This window comes from Cyclopterus lumpus, chromosome 4, assembly GCF_009769545.1.
Source record: "Cyclopterus lumpus isolate fCycLum1 chromosome 4, fCycLum1.pri, whole genome shotgun sequence".
NCBI classification, from domain to species: Eukaryota; Metazoa; Chordata; class Actinopteri; order Perciformes; family Cyclopteridae; genus Cyclopterus; species Cyclopterus lumpus.
The window spans coordinates 1298406-1322151 of NC_046969.1; the positions used below are offsets into that span (position 1 = coordinate 1298406).

Sequence of the window (23746 nt, forward strand, 5' to 3'; positions counted from 1 at the left end):
TTGACCTATAGAAAGATGCACCAAGAATGCATTGACGGACACACTGAGGGCATCGTGACGCTTTAAAGCCCGTAAACACGTACGGGGGCTACAACAATAAAAGCCGACCGGGTTAACCCTTCACCCGCGGCGCGGGGACGTAAACAGGCTAATGTAACGTTCGCGCTGATGAGCATTGGCATCGTTAACCGTGGGCCAGTCGGTAACGTTCACCAAACGGTGCCGATAAAAAAGAGATACTGTTATGGACACATTTTCACCGTGAAAGACGAGACAATAGCCTTTTTGTGGACCTTTGTTTACCGTTATGTGGCCAGAAATACAACGAATAAAACTGCATCGTCGCTAATCAAATAGCAAGTTTAGGCAACACAACGACGTTACGACTGCCGACGTCACTGTGAGCGTTGGATATCTTAACCTTAAAGACTAAAAACGCTACCTTGTTAGCCAGCTATCTTAGCTAGCAGCAGGCTAACGTTGGTTCGCCCTGCCGCTGCCTGCCTTTCGTGCTAAACCCTGAACTTTATAACGAGTACAATGGCGGAACCTTCAGAGGGCGAACCGAACAAACAAGTGTGTACATGTGTGTGTATGTTACCGTATTACGGAGGTACTAGGCAGTGGTCGTTTTGTGGATTACAATTTTTTCCATTCGTCTTTTCTTTTTTCCAACATATAAGCCGGAAGAATGCTCAAGAGGAACCGGACCTCCCTGTGTCGTTCAGCCAATCAGAGAAAGAGAACATCAGATCACTAGCCAATCGGAGCTCGGGAAACGTTTCGACCAATGTAAACCTCTGCATGGGCGGGGGGCTCCGACCTGCAACACATGGTCACATGGTCGACGGAGGCAGCCGAGTTAGCGCTGCGGCTAATCTGCTAGCACTGCCAGTTCCTCTGTACACACCAGTGGCTTGCGAGTAAAACGCCTGCATTTATATTATAGAATACAAACTTCGGAATAAGTATATATTATAAGCAAACTGTAGGCTATCAAGTGCATAAACATGTTGACATTATTATTGTACGGCGGATTCTAATGGGGCTGGTTGATGTATTTGTAGCGTTGAACTATTTACAATGTTTAATAATGCATAACATGTATCGTGCTATGTATGTTACATTATCCTACAATAGCTGGCCTATGCATGTAGTGGAGCAAAAATACACAATATTTTATTTTGAAAAGTAGTGGAGTGGATGTGTAAAGTTGACTTAAAGTACAGCTTAAAGTTCCCCAAGAGTTTATCGCGCTACATGTGGTCAACTAAACGCACTTAACTTGACCACCACTGGCATTAGCTGTGTATTTGACGGTGTTTTAATATTAAAGTACCCAACAATCAAGAGTTTTAGTGTAGTGGGTGAAATGCTACTGCTAGTTCGGTTCTCTCCGTCCGTCACGTGACCACCGCCCTGCCTCTGGAGCAGAGTGTCCCGCTTTACGAGCTGATTGGAGCAGGCTGATTGAGCCCTCCCAGTTCACGAGCGCTGGTACCGCGATACTTCAGTGGAACACTAGAGGGCAGCAGGCCACTGCACAAACGTCTCGAGACGCTTCATCTGCTGCGAAGGACGCAGGTGAAAACGATAAAGTTAACGATGGCTGCATCCCATTTAGCTGCCTCTGTTTCGGAGCTTGGCTCACCACCAACACTGTCCCACTCACTACCATTTAAAAGAATGTTCCTATCATAACAGTCAATATCTTTTGTATATTCATGTTGTGCTCTCTCTAATATTTTGACATTTTCTAAGTGGAGGTTTCAAATAAGCTCAGTGGGTTTTCGGCCTCTTCCTGCACTGTGATGTTATTTATGTTTGTGTATTTTTTGTGCAAAATATACAAAACTAAAGCTACATTTTGCCCGAGGAGCCGGCACGGCTTTTCATAATGTCTAGTTCCACTTTATGAATATTTTGGAATTTCTTTCTGGGGGGCAGTTTGTTTGAAGGTCACTTTCCAAGACCGCACAGACTACCTCATTGTCTTCATTCGGCTACTTGTGTAAATCGATATAAATTGCCTCTCTGGATGTCAAGGGCTGCGTGTAATCGATGTTCTAGCAGTCAGGAAGATGATGTGCTTTATTTGATCCCTTTTTTTCTGGGTATTATTCAAAGATATAAAGCTGATGCGTGGCTTTTAGTTCCACCATTTCCCTGTCATTCAGATGACTTTATCTGTGACTATCTTCCCATCTACATTTAGCCACAGCTATTCCACAACTTTCACAGGGAAAAAAGGTAAGAAACCTTCAGCAGAGCAACAGAGGAGGATCCCTCTCCCCGGATGGACAGAAGCAATAGATGTCATGTGACCAAATGAACAGAGTTACATAAACACATTACATGAATATGACAGAAATGATGAATAATGAGTAGTAGACATGGACCACGATCCAGACCTCCACAATCCATGAAACAGAAGGAGGAAGAGAGGAGGGACCTCAGCAGGGCCATGGCAGGAGGCAGGAGGCCAGCCCTTGAGGCAGGAGGCAGGGCGAATGAGGCAGAGCCAAGGAGGCAGGAGGCCAGGGCCAAGGGGCAGGAAGCAAGGGCAAGGAGTCAGGGGGTAGGGCCCAGGAGCTAGGACCGGCTCCAGACACAGCCAGCTCCAATGGACCCTGTGTGGCGAAAAGTCACAAAGAAGTAGGAGCAAGGTAAGTAAGGAGTTAGTAATGTGCAATGAAGAGATGTGAATTTGCTCATAAGGGGAGAGGGGTGCTCAGTGTATCCTAAAACATCCCCCAGCAGCCTATAAGCCTATAGCAGCATATCAAGGGGCTGGACCAGGGCAAACCTGATTCAGCCCTAACTATAAGCACTATCAAACAGGAAAGTCTTAAGTCTACTCTTAAATGAGGTGACTGTGTCTGCCTCCCGGACTGAAAGTGGAAGCTGGTTCCATAAAAGAGGAGCTTGATAACTGAAGGCTCTTGCTCCCATCCTACTTTTTAGGACTCTAGGAACCACAAGTAGCCCCGCATTTAGTGAGCGCAGCTCTCTAGTGGGGAAATATGGTACTACAAGCTCCTTAAGATATGATGGTGCATCACCAATCAAGGCTTTGTAGGTGAGGAGAAGAATTTTAAATGTGATTCTTGATTTTACAGGGAGCCAGTGCAGAGCAGCTAATACAGGAGTAATGTGATCTCTTTTCTTAGTTTTTGTGAGTACACTAGCTGCAGCATTCTGGATCAACTGGAGGGACTTAAGAGACTTATTAGAGCAGCCTGATAATAAGGAGTTGCAGTAATCTAGTCTGGAAGTAACAAACGCGTGAACCAGCTTTTCTGCATCTTTTTGAGACAAGATGTGCCTGATTTTTGAAATGTTACGTAGATGAAAAAATGCAGTCCTTGAGATTTGCTTAACGTGGGAGTTAAAGGACAAGTCCCGGTCAAAGATAACTAGAAATTCTTTACAGTGCTGTTGGATGCCAGGGCAATGCCATCTACAGAAACCACATCACCAGATAATTGATCTCTGAGGTGTTCAGGGCAGAGTAAAATAACTTCAGTTTTGTCTGAGTTTAACATCAGGAAGTTGCAGGTCATCCATGTTTTTATGTCTTCAAGACATTCTTGAATTTTAGCGAGCTGGTTGGTCTCCTCTGGTTTGATCGATAGATATAATTGAGTATCATCTGCATAGCAATGAAAGTTTATAGAGTGTTTCCTGATAATGTTGCCCAAAGGAAGCATATATAAAAAGGTAAATAAAATTGGTCCAAGCACAGAACCTTGTGGAACTCCGTGGTTAACGTCGGTGGTCATTGAGGCTTCATCGTTTACAAATACAAATTGAGATCGATCTGATAAATAGGATTTAAACCAACTTAGTGCGGTACCTGAAATGCCAATCAACTGATTTCTAGTTGCCTTTTGTAGTTGAAGATATTGCTTTTGCATCAAGAAGTTATTAGGTCTGTTTTTTGGGGGGGTTCATCTTCATGTGTTTCTGTTTTGTCATATATTTGGGAATCTTTCAACATGCAAATAGTGGGAAAAAGGTCTATTCAAATACATCACCATTTACATACACCTGAGCCACACAGAGTTGTATCAAACATTTCTGCGTGTTGAGACACAACCACTAGGTTTCCTCAATTATGTGAGTTCAGTAGAATTCATTTTCCCAAAGAAGTAAGTAGATACAAAGTGCTGCAGGAATGAGTCCTAAAACCAGGAAATTAATCAGCATGTTTGCTCTTCTGGTTCCCTCATCTCTAAGTCAATGGATTTTTGAATGGATTTTTGGTTAATAAATAAAATATGAATAAAACATGTCAGTAGATAATCCTCTCGTGAGTTTTGGAGCTTTCATAGTGTCTTAAAATAGGCGTTTGCTCACAAGTGACTAACATCGACTAGTTCGCCTTTACAGCCTCGTTGTGTATACTCATAGGACCGAGGTGTCGTTGGTTTATAGCCTCAACGTCAGCTTTTTACGTCAGCAATTGCATTCCATAAACATAAAAGTAGAGGTCTTTCTTGAAGACTATATTGCTGAACCAAACAGAGTTGATTTTCTGCAGTAATCCAAAATCCAATGGAAAGGTCCTATCAGCTTTTTGTCCAAGGAAACCAGTGTTTTCTGCTTTGTCCTACAAACATATGTCATCGGTGCAGCACTCTATAGGGAGATGTCAATAAGAAGCTAACAAAGTTGTTATGAATTGAACGGGGCGAGGCAAGCTGGAACAAAACTGGTGTGACATTCAAGTATTAACATGTGTCGGCTGATGGGGATTTTCACAGTTATGCTGACTTATCCAGAACTCATCGCCTTAGCATGAATTCTCTCTCATACGCTCTTCCATTTCACACCCAAATGCTCCACTTACTCATTCGTCTACACTGTTAAATACTCATTTGCATTGTAGACTGAGAGAAGCAAACTTTTCACAGGTGACCAGCTTGCACCTGGCTACACAGCGTCTGATCTCCACCGCTGACTCATGTGCCATTGTCTTCATTTAGCCCGGAGATCGTCCTCCACAGCGCGTCTCTCTCTGCGCCGCTTTAGACATACAACATTTTGACTCATGCACCCATTCCTTTCCCTGCGGTGAATCAGTCTTTCTGGGTTGTGCAGCTCAGACTGTCAACAGCCACACGGCCGTGGTGAACCTGGTGCCTCATGCATGTTTCATGAGGAACATTGGCCCCAGTGTTTTTATTGACCTAGATGTGGGAACGGTAAAGGCCTTTTAACAAGCCCAATTGAAGTCTTTCAGGTCGAGTCCAAGTCTTCATGAACAAATTGCCTGTGAAGAATTTTGATCATCAATATGACATTGCCTTTGCCAATGATATTTACCTTACAAAACAATATCATTGTTTTACCTTTAAATAGCTGATACCAGGTAATCACATCCATCCCTAATTCAACATTTTAGTTGGAGCTGTGTGAGGCCTGTCTTGCACTGTTTTATGAAACTTCAGATTATATAAGTATTTCAGTCTACAACCCTCCCTGGTAGTTATTTCGTATTGGAATCAGACCCAAATTTAAAGCAGTGTCAATAGGTTTTTTTTGGCCAATTGGGTGCAGCAGAACAACAGTAACATACCATAACCCTTGAAAGTCATCATGGCAAACAGGTTATCAAACAATGGCCTCTACACATCCAGCAGAAACAGAGAACTTTAGCACTTTTTATATGAAGATTGGTTTCAGGCCACCTGATTTATGTCAAACAATCACTGTCGTTTAAGCTTTGAGCTCAAAGACTACTGATGGGAAACATCTGTCTCTTTAGCTGCCACTTTGATCACCAGCTAGCTGAAAACGTTGGATGTCTGGGCCTTAGACTGTACATGGACAAAGTGTCTGTGACGTCTAGGTTTCTGAAGAGCCATTGTGATGCAGAGCACCCATTTGTCACGGAAAGTGGCCACACCCTCAATTATGCCCAATTTTAATCCTTAATATAATCTAAACGTGTGAGTTGTATAAACATACACGCCCCGTACAGGAAATTAGCTGAGACCAAAATCTAATTTTTTGTACCAGGCTGTAAACATGTTTTTTTCTGCTGTGAAATTGTGCCTTTTTAACGTGGAGGTCTAGGGATCCTGCCTCAAGTGGCCATTTGACATTTCTCAGCGGCGGAGGTCTCCACTGAGAGGTAGTGTACAGCGTGCTGCTAAAGACCGAACCAAAACAGTTAAGGCCGTAAAACCAAAACAATGAGCCGAAAGACACTAAACACTGTGGCTTATCTCTCGGAGTGAGAAGTGGAGGGAGGGGTTGCAGAAAAGCAGAACAAGTGTGGTTCTCTCGCCGCTGCTCGGCCACAGTCAACACCCAGAGCAAAACAGCTTCATTCCTTTGGCCCAGCAGCCACACACTCGCACATGGCCCTCAAAATGTTGCCGCAAGTAGCCTGCTATCTGAGAGGGTTTGCTTCATCTCAATAACAGCCCTAAAATTAGAGGAACGGTGCCCTGATTTATGTGGAAAAGTTAAGGGGGCGGGTACACATTCCATGACTGCTGCAGGCAGGAAGTTTTGGAATCTCTATGGAAATTAAGACAAAACACAGAGCTTCGCAGTTATTTTCTTTTCCAAGTACTTTGCACAGGCTTTTAGTGCAAAATGTGCTCCAAAGGCTCCGAAAGGAGACAGAAGATTTCTTGCCAATTGTCCCTTCTATCGCTGCCAGATGCTGTGGTTTACACACATTTCTATAAGGCATGACTTGAAAAGTGCAATAAATGTGGAGGCAAGACCAACATCAGCAGGGCACGTACATACGGAGAGCATGTTGAGAATGCACATTATTTCCACATGACTCTTTATCTCAGAACAACCTCATTGACATTGTTTTCTTGATCCGCCATGACATGATGCTTCTGTCCAAGTGAGAAACATTCACGGTAACTGGGAGTCGAAGTGGTGAAATGAAATAGATAAATGCAACAGTCACTACAACAGTCATAGTCATTCCTGCAGGACTCCTAGAGCTGTGTGTGTGGAATGAATTTCATTTTTCTTTCTAATAGGACACCTGAGCGTCCCCAGGAATGATCCTCCCCGCGTGGCGCTGTTCAAACTCGGCACTGCGCCGGAGTCACATCATCATAACCTTTCACCTACAGAACCCACTTACTTTCTCACAGATTAACGGGGGCTCTCGTCTTACATGTGTCCCGACATCAGTGGCAGGAGGAAACGTCTGAAATGTGATCTGTCTGAGCACGAACGGGGGACCAAAATAATGGTAAATTACAGACGCCTAGGTGCCACATGTGTCCCAGCTGGAAAAAAAGCCATTCAGCAGATGAAGATTTATTATCGCGTCCTTTCCGAGCTGAGAAGAGTAAAGGCAGCGGGAGCAAAATGTATGGCATCTGTGGAATGCCTTCCCAAGCTCACCAGGTGGGAAGAAGGAAGGCAAAGGTGTTCACATTAAATGTCCAAGTGTACAGGAACATCTTTGAATTTAAAGGGCGCATCAATTCAATTCAGTTTATTTTGTATAGCCCAATATCATAAATTACAAATTTGCCTCAGAGGGCTTTACAATCAACTTCTTGTAAGTCGGCTACACACGTCAAACACAAAGATAACGTTGGGCAGGTTTGAAACTCTACATCATGTGAACAAAGATCTGTTTATGATGAGAGGATTTGATGTGCAGACCACAGCGCCACTAAAAACAGACCACCAGCTGTATGTTGCGTCAGTCAGGTGAGGATGAATGCTTTTGTGGCGAACAACATGAGGGGATCTTGATGGAAAAGTGAAGTTGGAATTCATGATGTTTTACTCAATTGTGATAGTGTTGTCACAAACATGGAGCTCAAAAGCCACATCGCGCCAAAGATAACGACAAACAATGTGGTCGCGCACGTCCAAAAACTGTTGCAGGCAGCACACTGGAGCTACATTAGCGATGTTTCATGCTAATGCTATTCTTCTTTAAGTCTTCTTCAGCGATAAGAAGTCTTAGTCTGTCTGGTATGGCCAGTTGCTCATCGTGGCTAACGTTAGCTAACTTTAGTTGTGACTCTTGTTTTAGCTCCGGGCTTTCCCATGCGTTATCTCAAAGTTACATCGGCTTGCCTAACATCTAACGTGCATTACATTTACAATTGTACAGTTTATTTGGGTTTTCAGAAGTCAGCCAATTGGATTAACTGAACTCTGAAGTTCTGAATACTGGGGCTGATATTTCGATAGAGCCCTTACGTGTTAGCAATAAAATAGCAAACCTGTTGGACCTTGCTGTAAGGCCAATATATCCTCAAAAGAACATGTGGGATGTAGTGGTGAATACCCTCTGCTTTGGCTACTCTACAGTGGCCTTCACGTAACGTCAAAATGCAAATGTCTCTCTCTAGTGGCAGTGTTTGGTTTGTCCGTTCTGGGCCACTGTAGAAATACGGTGGTGCGACATGGCTAATTCAGACTAATACCGGTATTGAATGACCAAACCGTGATAGTCTTGAATGGGGGGGGGTCTTATGTAGATGAATTCCATACAAACTGTATTGAAACCAGTGCAACACATCATAACAGAAAGCCTTTTATCAGACATATATTAAGAATTGTAATCTATTACAGTGAAATGTTAAGGCATACATACAAATGTTTCCTTTACAATAGTTCATCAACATCAAAATGGGTCAACCAGCTGAAGCAAGGCACCTAAACAGGACCTTTTGTATTTGTCATCGATTATAACTTAAAAGTAGAGTACATCTTTGGCACCAGAAAACAAAAGGAATATAGTATATGAATGAAAAAAACAACAACTACAAAATATATTAACTTCTCTCACTTCAAATAGCCATTCATGTAAACACATTCCAAAAAAAGTTAAAAACAGGAAAAAAGTGAAGGGGCATTAACTTAAACACAGTGCATTGACCAGCAAACGCATTGAGACGGGACATGTGGGGAATACCAGTCAAATGTCAGATTTCACGTGCGGTTTGTGGAACTTCAAACACTACTCCCGTTAATAATGTTGTCAAGACGGAAACTGACAACTCTAATATAAGATATTAGCTTAGCGGTATCCCCCCTCCAAAGATGAGTTGTGGCACATTCCAGTTAAATACAAAACAGGAGTCTACATTCAGCAGTGTTCAGTGATCCGACACTATGCCAGGAGAAATAAATAGAAGTAAGGACACAGTCCACTCAGATATGTGGGATACTTGAGCAGTGATGGGGACAACAAATATTGTAGCAAATGCAGGCCAATTATAGTTGACCGTTTCGGGGTAGAACCAGCTACCACGACTCGGACGAAATAAACGGACCTAGAAAGAGAATCATGTGGAGAATGCGTGCCATTTTAACAAGGGCGAGGGGTCAGACTTTAGATAGCCTTTTTCTTTAAAGGGAGCATTCCCTCAGCGAGGGAATGTGAGAAGATTAGCACCGCCGTGTCAGCGGAGGGGAGCTAAAATGCTGGGCAGTCGCCATGTGAGGCCCCCGAACATTAACCCGGGATCTGGAAAAATTAGACCCCCGTGAAACGCCCGTCAATCCTCGCAGGTTTTTTTTTAAAGAGAGTTTGAAAGTTTCTAAATCTTCCTCTGAGGCGTGAGCAGGGCCCCCGAATGTATTTTAAAAGAGAAGAGCAACTGGGAATTTAGGTTTGAGTCGTTCTGTTACACAGCATAATCCCCAAACATGGCATGGACAGCAGAGGATGCTTATATTAGAAATATTACTTTCAGAGGACACGGTAACTGGCTCGCTACTGGAACTTCAAAATAAACCCGACCAAACATAGAAGGGTTGCACACTTAATCCAGAGAGGAGAGTATAACTTTATATAAATTAGGTGGAGCGGAGCAAAGCAAGTGATTCTGGTTCTTCTCACCTCTCAAACATAAAAAGTAACATCACAATATGAGCAGCGTTTACAAATATAAATACAATACATATAACAAAAAACAAAGTAGCATGCGAAAAAGAAAACAAAAAAAGTTCCTATCACAGCAGAATTCTGTCCAGGTACCTTGGAAAATTCAGACTCGAGGCAAATGTCAGAGTTTGTGAATGGAGGAGAGCTCAGCTCTCCTCACCAACGATCCTGGACTCTGCATGTTCGAGTGGGCTTGAAGACTGCTCCGCTCACGTCGGAGGACTGGCTTCGCTCAGACGTGGAGGAAGGCCTTCGACGCCTCGGCCAAAAGTCCGTGTCGCCGTTGAAGTCGTATTAAATGAGGATTTCAACCACCTCTGCCTCTGAGCTGCTGATGCTCTTGAATGTCTTGAGCGGCTCCTCCGAGGCGTCTACAGGGAAGATAAAATTAGCGGATTAGCTGATGCAAATGCAATTGGCTATTATCAAAGCTGCACGCTGTTTAATTGAAAGTCATTAGCGACAACAGTGCATCCTCAGTGTGTCCTGATCCTGGGTCTGGTTACACTTTAAAATAGTGGTCAAATAGGACACGGGTCAAAGGGCTGCCTGTTAGAATGAACAGTTGTTTGTGTGGTGGTGATTGGGTGTCGCATGCCACTAAACCCACCAGTTGTAGCTGCTGAGATGCCCTCAGACATCGGCTCTGCCGTGAGCTCAGGCTCCAGCAGGGCCTCGTCACTTTGGGTGCTGGAGTCTCGGCTCGGGGCCCTGGGCCCCACGAGTGGCCGGGGTTGCAGCGCAGTGGCGCCTGTCTGGTCATCCGAGAGGCTCTTTCCTACAAATGCGGACAAAGAAAGGAGGCTGCTTAATTTACCCGCTCCTGAACATCTGCCCCGCCGGGTTCTTCCCATGACTATTCTGGATCGGGCTATTCTGGAGTGAGAGATGATATGCATTCCAATTTTAAAAACACGTTGTCCATTCGGGGGACAGGAAAAGGTTGTCTCCGACTCAATACTTGGTTTCTTTTTAGGATGTGCACATTCTGTCTGGCGACGCTGACCAGTCTGCCAGTTGTCGCTTGATAGCACGTGTCATTGTGGATTCAAAATTCCTCGGATGTTGGATGAAGCGCGCGGGGCAAACGTCTCGCACTCACCTTTACTCTCGGTGCTGCTGGTCACGGTGTTGATGGAGGGAACGGACCTGGCGAGACGAAGCCCCTGTTTCTCCAGCTTGCCCTGCTCCCATCTGGAGCGCTGCTGGATGACTTTGATCACAGCATCTTTCTCCAGGAGCTGAGCGTGAAGCGCGCGAATCCTAAAACACATGGAAGCACCCCATTAGATCAGAAACCCAAAGAAGCAGGCGGTGTCTAACAGGGACGCACGCGGACAGATGGTTACCTGTTCTCCATCTCCTGATGTCTGTGGCTCGCCAAAGGCAGGTCGTCATTGAAACTGCTGTTTGGTGAATGTCGAGGCGAGTGATTAATGATGGTTGTATCTCTGCAAAGAAAATAGAAGAGCGTTACAAATAAAAAAACTTCAGAGAAACTTCAATGACATTGATGTTCCGTGTTTTGCCGTACCGCTGTGCTGCAGCAGTGGCGGCGGCGTCCATTGCAAACTGCCTCATGGTGCTCTCCTCCAGGTACTTCTGCTCCCACTTGGTGATGTCGGCCTCCAGGGCCAGAACGCGCTCCTCTTTCTCCCTCAGCTGCTGCAGCAGCGTGGAGGAGCTCGGTTCCGAAGCCGTGGGGTCAGCTGCCTGTCTCCGAGACTGAGATAATAGACGGCCGTCGTCAACATTAGGAAACAAACACCTTCGATTTAAATTAATAGTTTGATATTTTGCTAAAAGTGACACAACTCTCTCATCAGCTTAGCGTAAAGACTGAACACCAGGGGAAACTGCTAGCGTATGGATTGAATCAACCAGATATGCAATGCCAATTAGTGACCTTCAGCCACGCAAAAGGTTTTTCTTTTCTTTTGGATAAAACCAGGCGTATGCTAAGCTAGGCTAATCAATCTTCTCGCCTTATGTACACGGTTATCTTCCAAAGTGTTGAAATGTTCCTTGGAGTGACCGACAGACACGTGTGACGCCTTCCTCCCCTCACCTGCTGGGCCCGAAGGCTTTTCAGTTCCTGCTCCAGTCGTGTGCGCAGTCGCAGCTCCAGCTCCTCCCTCTTCTCGCACGCCGCCTGCAGCTGAGCCAGCGCGCTCTGCAGCCGCTCCACCTTCGCGACGTAGGCCCTCTTCCTCTGCAGCTCTTCCTCCAGCTGCCGGTTGCGGGCCTGCGTCGAGGCCAGCGCCTGCTCCAGCAGCTCCCGCCGCCGCTGGCCCTCCTCCCCGGAGACGCGCAGCTGCTGTATCTGCCTCTCCAGTTGTTCACGCTCCCTCTGCTGCTCTTCATCTAAGACGCACAACAACAGAAAGGGTGGGGGGGTAAGGAACAGGGACATGATCCTGGGATATATGAGGTTGGGGGGGACTATGGTCCTGGGACCGCCTTGGAGAAGAGGTCAGATGAATGCCAGAGAAGAGTGTACTGTATATAAACAAAGTGGCTCTGTGAGTCACTGAGTGAATGGAATGTGGCCCAAAAAGAGACATTCTCTCACACACACACACACACACACACACCCCGCAGTCAAGGCATGCGGTTTAACGACAGACAACCACGTCTTCTGCAATAAAAATGAATCACAACCACTTTGCTGTACTGTAAACTCGCAATTATCATTCAATTAATCTTATTTGCGAATTAAAAGCCAGTCTGTGTTGAAATGAGGAGAAAGCCAGTTTATCTGTTGTGCCACTTTAAAGAGGGGGTTGATTACACAACACGAGTGCATGCCTGTGGAGGGAATGCAGACTTCCTCTTATCCACTTACGCACACAGGCATAGCTTTGTACTGGGGGAAAAGCTCTGGAATGCTTCTAGGGACGTGAAGTAAACAAGCAGCTCCAAATATAAATCGAAGGCTCCTTGCAACAAAAAAACATATTTACAGGACACATCCCCCTACTGGGATTTAATCACGGCTTTGCCCCTGTTGTTCCGATAACGCTTTCCAGGAAGACGGGACGGAGAACCGATCTTGATGTTGAGCCTGAAGGCTCAACAGTCGCACGGCTGTTTAAAATACCCGGGGAAGAGCAACAGCCATCCCAGCAGCGTGGTAATGTATGGCTGTTTATGGAACTACAGCATTAAATCTTACTGGCAGATATGTCGAAGGAGGCAAAAATTTGTCAGAAAAATCATTCACAAATCCGTCCAAATGAGAATGGTGTTTGTCAAATAAAAAACATAAATGAGTAAACATAGGTGGCTGGGTTTACTTGGCAGCACATCCCTGCACAGGACATGCAAGGAGTAAAGAAATAGTCCGGCCGATCACGGTGAGACCATGGAGGTAAAGAAATGCCCAAACAAGGAGAGCGAGCTGGCCAGGGGTCATCTTGAGTTGGGCCGGGACGCCCCGGAGCCCCAGGCTCATTAGTTCCCCTTGAGGAGAGAAGTCAGCAGTGATGGGAGGACAGCAGAAAGTCTCTACATCTTCCGTCGCAAACTAAAAACACATCTTTTTCGACTATACCTTGAATAGGGAAGGTAGAGCGATAGTAACACTTTAGTAGCATTTAAATGTCTCTTACTGATAGCACTTTGTAGTTTAACTTTATTGAAGAAATTGTACTTTCTTGATTCTTGTTGTTCTGAGTTTGGACTCATGGTTTAATGCACTTATTGTAAGGCTTTGAATAAAAGCGTCAGCTAAATGACATGTAATGTAATGTAATGTAATGTAATGTAATGGGAGGGGGGAGGCATTCCTAATACCAAGACAGCCTGAAATACCTAAAAAAGAACGCCACATGGCGATTCATCAAATTGTGTTACTTAAAAAAAAAAAATTAAATAGATCCGTAACTCTTTTCTGTCACGAGACACGTTGTGAGAAGCGGATGTCAGAATTATTTAAAAAAGAACTCACTTTGCTCCAGCAGCTTGACAAAGACATGCTGTCTCTGGTCCGAACACTCGGCCTCCCTGGCCGCCCGCTGTCTGGTGGCGGAGTCGAGCTGATCTGCACAAAGGGAAACAAACAAGCGGTTACACACACTGGGTTACATTTAATAGGCCGGCAGCGAGTTACTGACACATGAACGGGCCGTACCTCTCAGATCCCTGTTGAAGTCGTGCATCCTCTTAATCTCGGCCTCTAGTTTATTCCTCATTGTTTTCTCCAGAGTCTCCCGCTTGGCAGAGCCTTTCATCAGAGTCTCATACGCTTCAGATATCCTTTGGATCTCCAGCTCCAACTGGGGAAGAAAACACAAGGAAGATGATTAGTCTGCGGGAGAGGCATCCCCATTCATTGTCTGGAATGTGGTTAATGTTTTAGTTCAGTTGTTCATATCAATTAGTTAGGCCAATTAGTCATCTGTACAAATGACGCCTTTCTTCTTCTTTTTGCTCCTTTTACTGCTTACAGGCAAATGGCTTTTTAACACTTTGCGCAACTGTAAAGCAGGAATCCACATTCCTGAGCAAACACTTGTCCCCAAGTGTCGAAGGCATTTATCTCCTTTCAAAGACAAAAAGAGGAGAGAAAACTCCCAACACACCTTACTCCAGAGCACATTTCGGAAAAGTTTACAGATCATTACGATAAATCTGATTTAAAAAATAAAAGTCTTCACCCCGTAGTGACCCAAACACTGGGCTCTAGCCCCTCTTAATGTCCTCCACCTGCCAGACAGCTCATCACCCCGACATGTACTGGCAAGGAAAGCATTGTTTTCTTTTTTTAACGATGTCCACACCCTCTGGGAGCCAACAGCTGCGTTCCAGCCCAACCGCCTTGTTCCCTCACCTTCTGCAGCCTGGCCGCCTTCTCGGCGTGGGCCTCCAGCTCCTTCCTGAGCCGCTCGTTCTCCCGGACCAACACGTCGGCCTGAGCCATGCCGTTGCCGGGGGCTGCGGCGATGCCGTTGGGGGCCCCCTGGGACTGAGCCGACGGGTACCTGCTGAGGAGAGACACAGGTAACTCATTACAACGCTGGTGAAAACACGCACGGCCTTAGGAACGCTTGAACAAAGTCGTTTTTATCTGGCATTCAAAACAAATCCGCCACCATCCTTCGCGGTTACCTGTGCTGCTGGTGGGAGTAGAAGGGGGGGGGAGGGTCTCTGTAGTACTGCCCGTGCTCCTGGGAGTGGCTGAGCATGTATCCAGGAAGTCTGGCGAACAGAGGGTAGCCCGGGGGCGGCCCGCGCTGGTCCACGCACTGTTGGGCCGCCTGCCTGTCGACCGCCGCAGCATTTGCCATATCGTCATGCAGCCGTGGATAGCTGTTTGAAGAGCTCATGGCCAGACTGTCTCTGAGGCCGTTTCTCTCCAGAGAGAGCTGCATGAGCCTCTCGCTGAGGGAGCGAGCGTGCTCCCTTTTCAAATCCCACTGCCCCTCACCGCAGCTCCCCATGATGTCCACGCCGGGCCCCTCCTGCCCCTTCTGGGAGATCAGGTACTGGGAGTGAGCCTTCGCCTCCTCGTACGTGGGCAGCTCCTCTCCATGAAGCTGGTACAGGCGGCAAACCTGACTCTCTGTATGCAAGCAGTCCCCCTGGTGCTCCTGGCCCTGGGGCTCCTGGCGTGTGGACATCTGCATGTACTGGGGCTCCTCCTGAGTCAAGCTCTCCAGAGACGAGCGAGGACTGCCGGTACCCCCGCCGCCGCTGCCTCCACGCAAGGCCTGCTGCTGGATAGCCAGGAGCGTGCGCGTGTCCGTCAGGTTGCCGTAGCGGAGCTGCTCTTGGATGAGACGGTGCAGGACCGTTCCAGATGAGCCGTCAGCGGTTCTCATGTCAATCAGTGGGAAATGGGCAAGAACAAACAGCCTAGAGGTGGCAGTTTAAGGGCACTTCACAAACCTGAGGGAAAAACAATAACATACATCTCATCAGATCAGTATTTTATTTCCAGGCTTCCTCCTCAACCCCGTGATTATCCTCAAAACTACTACTAATGGTAAATATGTTCAGTCGTGATCCGCAGGCAGGAGCCAACATCTTCTATGACACGCTGACTTTAGCTGTACGTGCTGCTGGAAATACCCCTGGCAGTGATGTCAGTGCAGATTGAGTTTTATTGCCCACACACTTAAAAAAAAAAGGTTTAGCTTTCTCCAGCCAGACACAAGTGTAATACCAACACAGTCACTAATAAACAACACAGACTTCCCACAGACAAACGGACTGGATGGACCCACATTTGATGTGCAAAAAACCAAGACTACAGGAAACATGCATATGGGAAATATGGAAGGGAAAAATCCCGGTCTCTAAAAGCACCTTGTAGGAATTTATTTATATATATATATATCAGAAACTCAAACTTTGAGATTCACTTTATTTTAAATGTGGAATATGCGTAGAAATGACGATCCGGTCCGGTAAAGGTGGCGCTCTTCACTAGACAACAATAACGACATTTGATTTTCCCGTCGGGATTAAAACACAACCTCGCACGATGAACGCGCCGGTCGAAGCCGCGCGAGGCTTCTGGTTCTCGGCCGTCCGACGACGACAGATGAACACACGCGTGGAAACTCACCGAACGACCGTCTCATCGCACGGGGAACGGGGAACGGGGAACGGGAAACGGCGGCGTGATCTCCAAAGTAGTCCGCGCGCAGCTCAACAATGTCCACAAGTTCCTTTTCCTCCGTTTTCCCTCATGTAACGTAACGTAGCGTAACGCGAGCGTGCGTGTGAGCGCACCGACGGCCAGCAGCAGACTGAGCGGACCGAAGCTGCGAGCTGCACGAATAAATAACTGAGGGCTGATTGTTCGCTGCGGCTGGAATGACTGGAATGTAAAGGCTCCAAGTCCCTGTGGGATCAAAAGAGGAGAGGGGGAGGGGAGAGGAGAGGAGAGGGGGGAGAGGGGGGAGAAGGAGGAGAGGGGGAGGAGAGGAGGGGGGGGGGGAGAGGGGGGAGAGGAGAGGAGAGGGGAGAGGGAGAGGAGAGGGGGGAGGAGTGGGGAGGAGAGGGAGGAGGAGAGGAGAGGAGGAGAGGGAGAGGAGAGGAGGGAGAGGGAGGAGGAGAGGGAGAGGAGAGGAGAGGGGAGAGGAGAGGGGGAGGAGAGAGAGGAGAGGAGAGGAGGAGAGGGAGAGGAGAGGGAGAGGAGAGGGGAGGGGAGAGGAGAGGAGAGGAGAGGGGGGAGAGAGGGAGGAGAGGGAGAGGAGAGGAGAGGAGAGGAGGAGAGGGAGAGGAGAGGAGGAGAGGGGGGAGAGGAGAGGAGAGGGGAGAGGGAGAGGAGAGGAGAGGAGGAGAGGGAGAGGAGAGGAGGGAGAGGGGGGAGAGGGAGGAGAGAGGGAGGAGAGGGAGAGGAGAGGAGGAGAGGGAGAGGAGAGGAGGAGAGGGGGGAGAGGAGAGGAGAGGGGGGAGGAGTGGAGAGGGGGGAGAGGGAGGAGAGAGGGAGGAGAGGGAGAGGAGAGGAGGAGAGGAGGAGAGGGAGGAGAGAGGGAGGAGAGGGAGAGGAGAGGAGGAGAGGGAGAGGGAGAGGGAGAGGGAGAGGAGAGGAGGAGAGGAGGAGAGGGGGGAGAGGAGAGGAGAGGGGAGAGGAGAGGAGAGGGGGGAGGAGTGGGAGAGGAGAGGAGGGAGAGGGAGGAGGAGAGGGAGAGGGGAGTAGATGTGAGGGAGAGGAGAGAGGAGAGGGGGGAGGAGAGGAGAGGAGGAGGAGAGGAAGGAGAGGGAGGAGGAGAGGGAGGAGAGGAGAGGAGGAGAGGGAGAGGGAGGAGAGGAGAGGAGGAGAGGGAGAGGGAGGAGAGGAGAGGGGAGAGAGGAGAGGAGAGGAGAGGAGGAGAGGGAGAGGAGAGGGGGGAGAGGAGTGGGGAGGAGAGGGAGGAGGAGAGGGAGAGGGAGAGGAGAGGGAGGAGAGGGGAGGAGGAGGAGAGGAGAGGAGAGGAGAGGAGAGGAGAGGAGAGGGGAGAGGAGAGGAGGAGGAGGAGAGGAGAGGGAGGAGAGGAGAGGGAAGGAGGAGGGGGAGAGGAGAGGAGAGAGGAGAGGAGAGGGGAGGAGAGGGAGGAGGAGAGGGAGAGGGAGAGGAGAGGGAGGAGAGGGGGAGAGGAGAGGAGAGGGGAGGAGGAGGAGAGGAGAGGGAGGAGAGGAGAGGAGAGGAGAGGAGAGGAGAGGGGAGAGGAGAGGAGGAGGAGGAGAGGAGAGGGAGGAGAGGAGAGGGAAGGAGGAGGGGGAGAGGAGAGGAGAGAGGAGAGGAGAGGGGAGAGGGAGAGGAGAGGAGGAGAGGGAGAGGGGAGGAGGAGGAGAGGAGAGGAGAGGAGAGGAGAGGGGAGAGGAGAGGAGGAGGAGGAGAGGAGAGGGAGGAGAGGAGAGGGAAGGAGGAGGGGGAGAGGAGAGGAGAGAGGAGAGGAGAGGGGAGGAGAGGGAGGAGGAGAGGGAGAGGGAGAGGAGAGGGAGGAGAGGGGGAGAGGAGAGGAGAGGGGAGGAGGAGGAGAGGAGAGGGAGGAGAGGAGAGGAGAGGAGAGGAGAGGAGAGGAGAGGGGAGAGGAGAGGAGGAGGAGGAGAGGAGAGGGAGGAGAGGAGAGGGAAGGAGGAGGGGGAGAGGAGAGGAGAGAGGAGAGGAGAGGGGAGAGGGAGAGGAGAGGAGGAGAGGGAGAGGGGAGTAGATGAGAGGGAGAGGAGAGAGGAGAGGAGAGGGGGGAGGAGAGGAGAGGAGAGGAGAGGAGAGGAGAGGAGAGGAGAGGAGAGGAGAGGAGAGGAGGGAGCAACAAAACAAAAAATGTGATCCTGAGCCACAGCATACTATCTCAGCTGGCTGCTTGTATCATGTAAAAGAGCGTGTTGTTGTTGTTGTTGTTGTTGTTGTTGTTGTTTTGTCGTTTTGCAGGAATTTAAAGTTCCCGCTGCTCCTGCGCGGAAGGTTACAGCTCGGGGAGGAACGTGTTGTGGTGAGACTGCAGGAGGTACAACAACACAAGGAAATACAAATGTAAATCATAAAGTGTGCAGTTGAAATGCTCTGGTTTATATCAAGAGGTATATTCATGTATGAGCAAAGAAATGTAGCTATTGTCCAAAAATGTGATGTCTGACAAAACCCTTACAAAGTCGTAATGATCCATTACGATGCGGTAACATTTTAAGATTGTTATTGTCAATTCATCAATTAATATATCTTTTCATCTAAACATCTCAACTTCCCAGAAGCCCCGTGTATAAAACCTCTCAGTTTTCAGTCCGTAAACCCAGACAGTCATTTGTGTTTTAACAGCAAATTATCACATTTGGCAAGCTGAAAACAGAATGGGATTTTTTTTTAAAATAAACTTCCTAAAGGATCACTCGGTTTTCCAAATGGTTGGAGATTAATATCCTGTGCGTCGACAGTTAACTGATAAGCACCATAAAAATGATGGTGTAATAATAAACGGATGAGATTGAACTGCGGTTTCATTATAATTTGCATTAATTCTAGTTTCTGCGTTGTTCTAGATTTTTACCTGCTGAACATGACCGAAACATAAACAGTGCGGTCGTATCATCGAGACGTGGATTAATCATGATTTCTTTGAGCAGACTTTTGTTTGCATGTGCCTGGTAAATATTTAAGCCATGGCCCGTGGCAGTTAATTGCAGAGTGTGTGTCTGTGTGTGGACACGGAGGGAGAGGGGAGGGTGCGAGGCACGCTGCCTGCCAGCTGTCCGTGGACCGAAATCCCCTTCCCCTCCTTTAATAAGAGCTCTGAGAGATGCATTGTTCTCCCCCAAAAAGCAGACATGGCGGGGGCAGCCCCTGCCATCTGCCGTTCAACCCCTCCACACACACACACACACGTATGTGGATGGAGAGACCCTGGGATCAGCTGGCCAATGGGGGGTTGGGTGCTAGCGTTGGATAGTCATGTCATTGATTGCGGCCTTGAAAGGATCATCCTAATGGTGGTGCAGGCTGTTGGGTGTAAACAAGTCTCCTCTTGTCTGTCAGCATGAAAAACATGCAGGTTGCTTTATCTCAAACGCTCACAGACAGACGTCCACCTGCGGATTTGCTTGGCAGTTGAAGTCCGACAGTTGCTAAAGAATGCTGGTTGCCTCAACAACTGATAAGGATCTCTAGGTTTTGCCATTTCTGGACTCGTCAGGGCTGATAAGATAGGCGAGAGGTTTATAACGCCTCGCACTGTGCTGTTGCACTCTGTACCATTTTACGAGGACTTTACAACGCGGCCTACGACACTGCAGCTTGCTGAAGGATTAGTTCATTCGCGACAAAAGTTCAATGAGGATGCCCTATTCATATCTGTTAGCTTAGCTTAGCACAAGGACTGGAAACGGCTTTGCCCTAAGATGAAATGAGTCCATGTACCGGCTGCTCTAAAGCTCACCAATATCACACTTATAGCATCTTATTGATTCAGTCGTGCAAAAAAACTAATTGTAAAAACAACAACTTGTGTTTTTACATTGGTTTTATTCCTTGGCCAGCACGAAATAATAATAATAATTTATAAATAGTGTTAATGATCTCAACCTCTGCACAGAGCCAGGCTAGCCGTTTTCAGTCTTTCCAATGTGTCGTCTATGCGTCAAAACACCATTTTAGAGTGAAGTGAAAAAGATTGATACTGGTCTTATATTTGTCGCTCCTCCGCGACCTTCACTGGTTACCGGTGGCCGCCCGCATCCGCTTCAAAACATTGGTACTTGCGTACCGTGATGCGAACAGATCGGGTCCAGTCTACATCCAGGACATGGTCTAACCTCACACCCAGGACATGGTCTAACCTCACACCCAGGACATGGTCTAACCTCACATCCAGGACGTGGTCTAACCTCACACCCAGGACATGGTCTAACCTCACATCCAGGACATGGTCTAACCTCACATCCAGGACATGGTCTAACCTCACACCCAGGACATGGTCTAACCTCACATCCAGGACATGGTCTAACCTCACATCCAGGACATGGTCTAACCTCACACCCCAGCCCGTTCACTTCACTCGGCTTCTGCCAATCGGCTTGTAGCTCCTTCACTTCGAGCTAAACACTCAACAAAGTCACAACTGTTTGCTGTGCTGGCTCCTCATTGGTGGAACGAGCTCCCCATTGACATCAGGACAGCAGAAAGTCTCTACATCTTCCGTCGCAAACTAAAAACACATCTTTTTCGACTATACCTTGAATAGGGAAGGTAGCGCCGTAGTAGCACTTTAGTAGCACTTAAATGTCTCTTACTGATAGCACTTTGTAGTTTAACTTTATTAAAGAAATTGTACTTGCTTGATTCTTGTTGTTCTGAGTTTGGACTCATTGTTTAATGCACTTATTGTAAGTCGCTTTGGATAAAAGCGTCAGCTAAATGACATGTAATGTAATGTAATGTAATGTAATGTAATGTAATGTATTTTACTATGTAGCTAGTCAGGTTTCGTTATCATCAGATTACTTTGATACTAAAGAAAGCTTAAAAATGTTTCGGAGTAATCATTTTTTAAAGCTTGTTGAGCCCCCCTGCTTCCAGTATTTAAACTAATAATACATTTATTTATATAGCACCTTTAAAATCAGAGTTTACAAAGTGCTCTACATATAAGCAAGGTAAAAACAAAACATCAATACAAGTAAACATTTTAGAAAATACATGAGCAATGAACACAATAGAGGAATAGAAAATTACAAATACAAAATAAAGCAGAACAGACAAACTAAAATAGGGGAAACAAGGGGAAACTGCATAAAAGGACGACATCACTTAAAAGCAGTTCTATAAAAATTGGTTTTAAGAAGTGATTTAAAAGAAACTATTGATTCTGCTAGTCTTATCTCATTAGCTAAGCTAATCATGACATGATATTATATCTCACAAATTGTTGAGGATTGTTTAATCCTCCTGATTAAATAAGTGAACCTTCTAGCATTGATTATTTAAATCAGTACATAGTCACAATGATAGAAAATGTATAGCAGTAGAATGGATATTACCACTCAAATCAACATGGCACGATGGCCAGAGCGGCGGCCATGTTTATGCGTACCATTGCCATTGTTGTAAACTAAGCAGACTTACGGCTTACGGCCACACTGAGGGGAGGTTTGGCAGTACTAGCTAAAAGGAACAGTGCAGCAGTAACATTACGAAGCGTAAAGAGTAAATTAGTCAACTTAGTGCTTCATCAACACACTCTTGTCAGGAAAGCACATTGCCATCGACAGATGAGCGACAACTTTTGTTCGGCTCATTTTCTGTAACCAGTGTAGCATCAAAGCATGTTGTAATGAGCAAGCTAGTGCGGTAATGCTACACTGGGAACAGAAAAGGAGCCAAACCTGGGTAAAGGAAAAGGAGCCTGTGCCGCTGGGTCTAACGGTCCCTTCGCCTCACTCACTGACAGAATGCAAAGGGCTAGCTAACTAGTCAGCCACCCGTCTCCGTAGCTGCGGCCGCTCTTTACCGCCCCACCGACGTGTGTAGTTACCACAACAATTAACGACAGTCGGCTTTTTCCTTTTTGTACTCGTCAAATGGCCGCGGAAAACAGTTCAACGTGCGTTCTTCTCCTGTTCTATTCCTGTTCTATTCCTGCCTGTGGATTAGCGTTAGCATTGGAACTTTAGCACGTTTTCCTGAGAGGAAAAAGCAAACGTTAGGAATATGTTATGTTGCGTTAGTTTTTTCATCTTGCGCTCCTCTCTCTGCTGAGAGTTGTTTAGCACAGGTGAGCGATTCTCAGGGGAGGCCGGTATGATCAATGTGTTGGTGCATCCAAGGAAAGGAAGTCAAAGATGTAACTGAAGCACATTTTACAGCACGTTTGTCTCTGTATAAATGATCACATTTCAGCTTCATCAAATAGACATCCCGTAAGACTTTTCTCCTCAGTTTCCAAAACCCATTTGCCAACATGGTGACATTTAAGATCAGCCATTCGAACCTGTTAATGGCGTGGCCTAGGCTGACTGGGTTCACACAATGCAGACTGTGATCTGGGAGCGGCAGCCTTGTTATGTGAGGTGGGACAAGCTAGGCGCTCCAGCAGCTCCTTTTGTTTTCCTGCAAAGGAGGAAATGGCCGCATTCCTCACATTACCATGTCCATGGGGTCTGACCGAGCCTCCAGTCTGCTGTTTTACTGGGGACGACAGGAGGGCAACCAGCAGCCACTCACGGTTTCTTTTTAATAGTGGGAGTGTGGGGGTTCTCTAATGAATAACACTGCTGTCCTAAATCATAAGCACAACTTTTCTTCGTGGACAATAGCCACGAATAACTTATGGAAATAAAGCGATTTAAATATACAGAGGCAGACCTACTTCATTCTGATGGATGTTGATTTGTGATCTTCTTTTGCAAAAGTAAAAAAAAAAAGAAGAAAAGTCAGCAGAGAACAATTTTCTATAGGTCATAAAATCTCAAATCTGAACAAGAAACGGCCCGCTCGCCTTGTGACACAAAAGATTCCTCACTTAACCATAAAAGTAAAGAATTCACAGCGAGGAAGTCTAAACTACGCCTGCAGCCGATGCTGTTTTGCAGATGAGACAAGAACACTATATATTGTAATGATTGTCCCGCAGGCTCATCCCATGGTCCTACTCTGTTCCACTTAACTAGATCTCAATCCCTGAAGCAGTGGAGTTTGATTACGGTCTATACATTTCTGTCTTACACTGTAAAGTAGTGACATATTGGCATTCGAGTGTTGCAGTATTTCCAAAAGTTTGGTGAGAAACGACGTACACATTCATTAAATGTTAGGAATTGAATATGCTATGACTACTTCCACGCCTTTGTATATTAATTCTAATGTCCTCATATTTGTGGATTCAAAAACGTTTGAAGTGTGTTCTATGCATGTGCTACTAATGT

General features: G+C 46.8%; 1 protein-coding gene across 2 annotated transcripts; it reads right to left on the bottom strand.

Moving 5' to 3' along the window:
- Window positions 1–8527: 8527 nt before the first annotated feature.
- Window positions 8528–16659, bottom strand: amotl2a (angiomotin like 2a). 2 transcript variants are annotated; one of them, XM_034529873.1, is made up of 11 exons: window positions 16470–16659; window positions 15008–15787; window positions 14730–14883; window positions 14031–14175; window positions 13848–13940; window positions 11967–12262; window positions 11433–11623; window positions 11248–11349; window positions 11001–11161; window positions 10509–10676; window positions 8528–10269 (listed from the first exon to the last, which is right to left on the bottom strand). In XM_034529873.1, exons 2-11 carry the CDS (start codon window positions 15718–15720, stop codon window positions 10193–10195), a joined length of 2100 nt encoding a protein of 699 aa, XP_034385764.1. In that variant the 5' UTR covers window positions 15721–15787; window positions 16470–16659; the 3' UTR covers window positions 8528–10192. The 2 variants fall into 2 exon arrangements, with proteins under 2 accessions (XP_034385764.1, XP_034385765.1); XM_034529874.1 differs by having other exon boundaries at window positions 8532–10269; window positions 14730–14880; window positions 16470–16635.
- Window positions 16660–23746: the final 7087 nt, after the last annotated feature.

Excerpts from the sequence above, each read along its gene's own strand:
- amotl2a (XM_034529873.1), bottom strand. The coding sequence starts at position 15,720 with ATGAGAACCGCTGACGGCTCATCTGGAACGGTCCTGCACCGTCTCATC. Across the intron at positions 14,884-15,007 it reads TACTCCCACCAGCAGCACAG|CAGGTACCCGTCGGCTCAGT; the intron begins GTAACCGCGAAG and ends GTCTCTCCTCAG. Across the intron at positions 11,350-11,432 it reads GCCACTGCTGCAGCACAGCG|AGATACAACCATCATTAATC; the intron begins GTACGGCAAAAC and ends TTTTCTTTGCAG.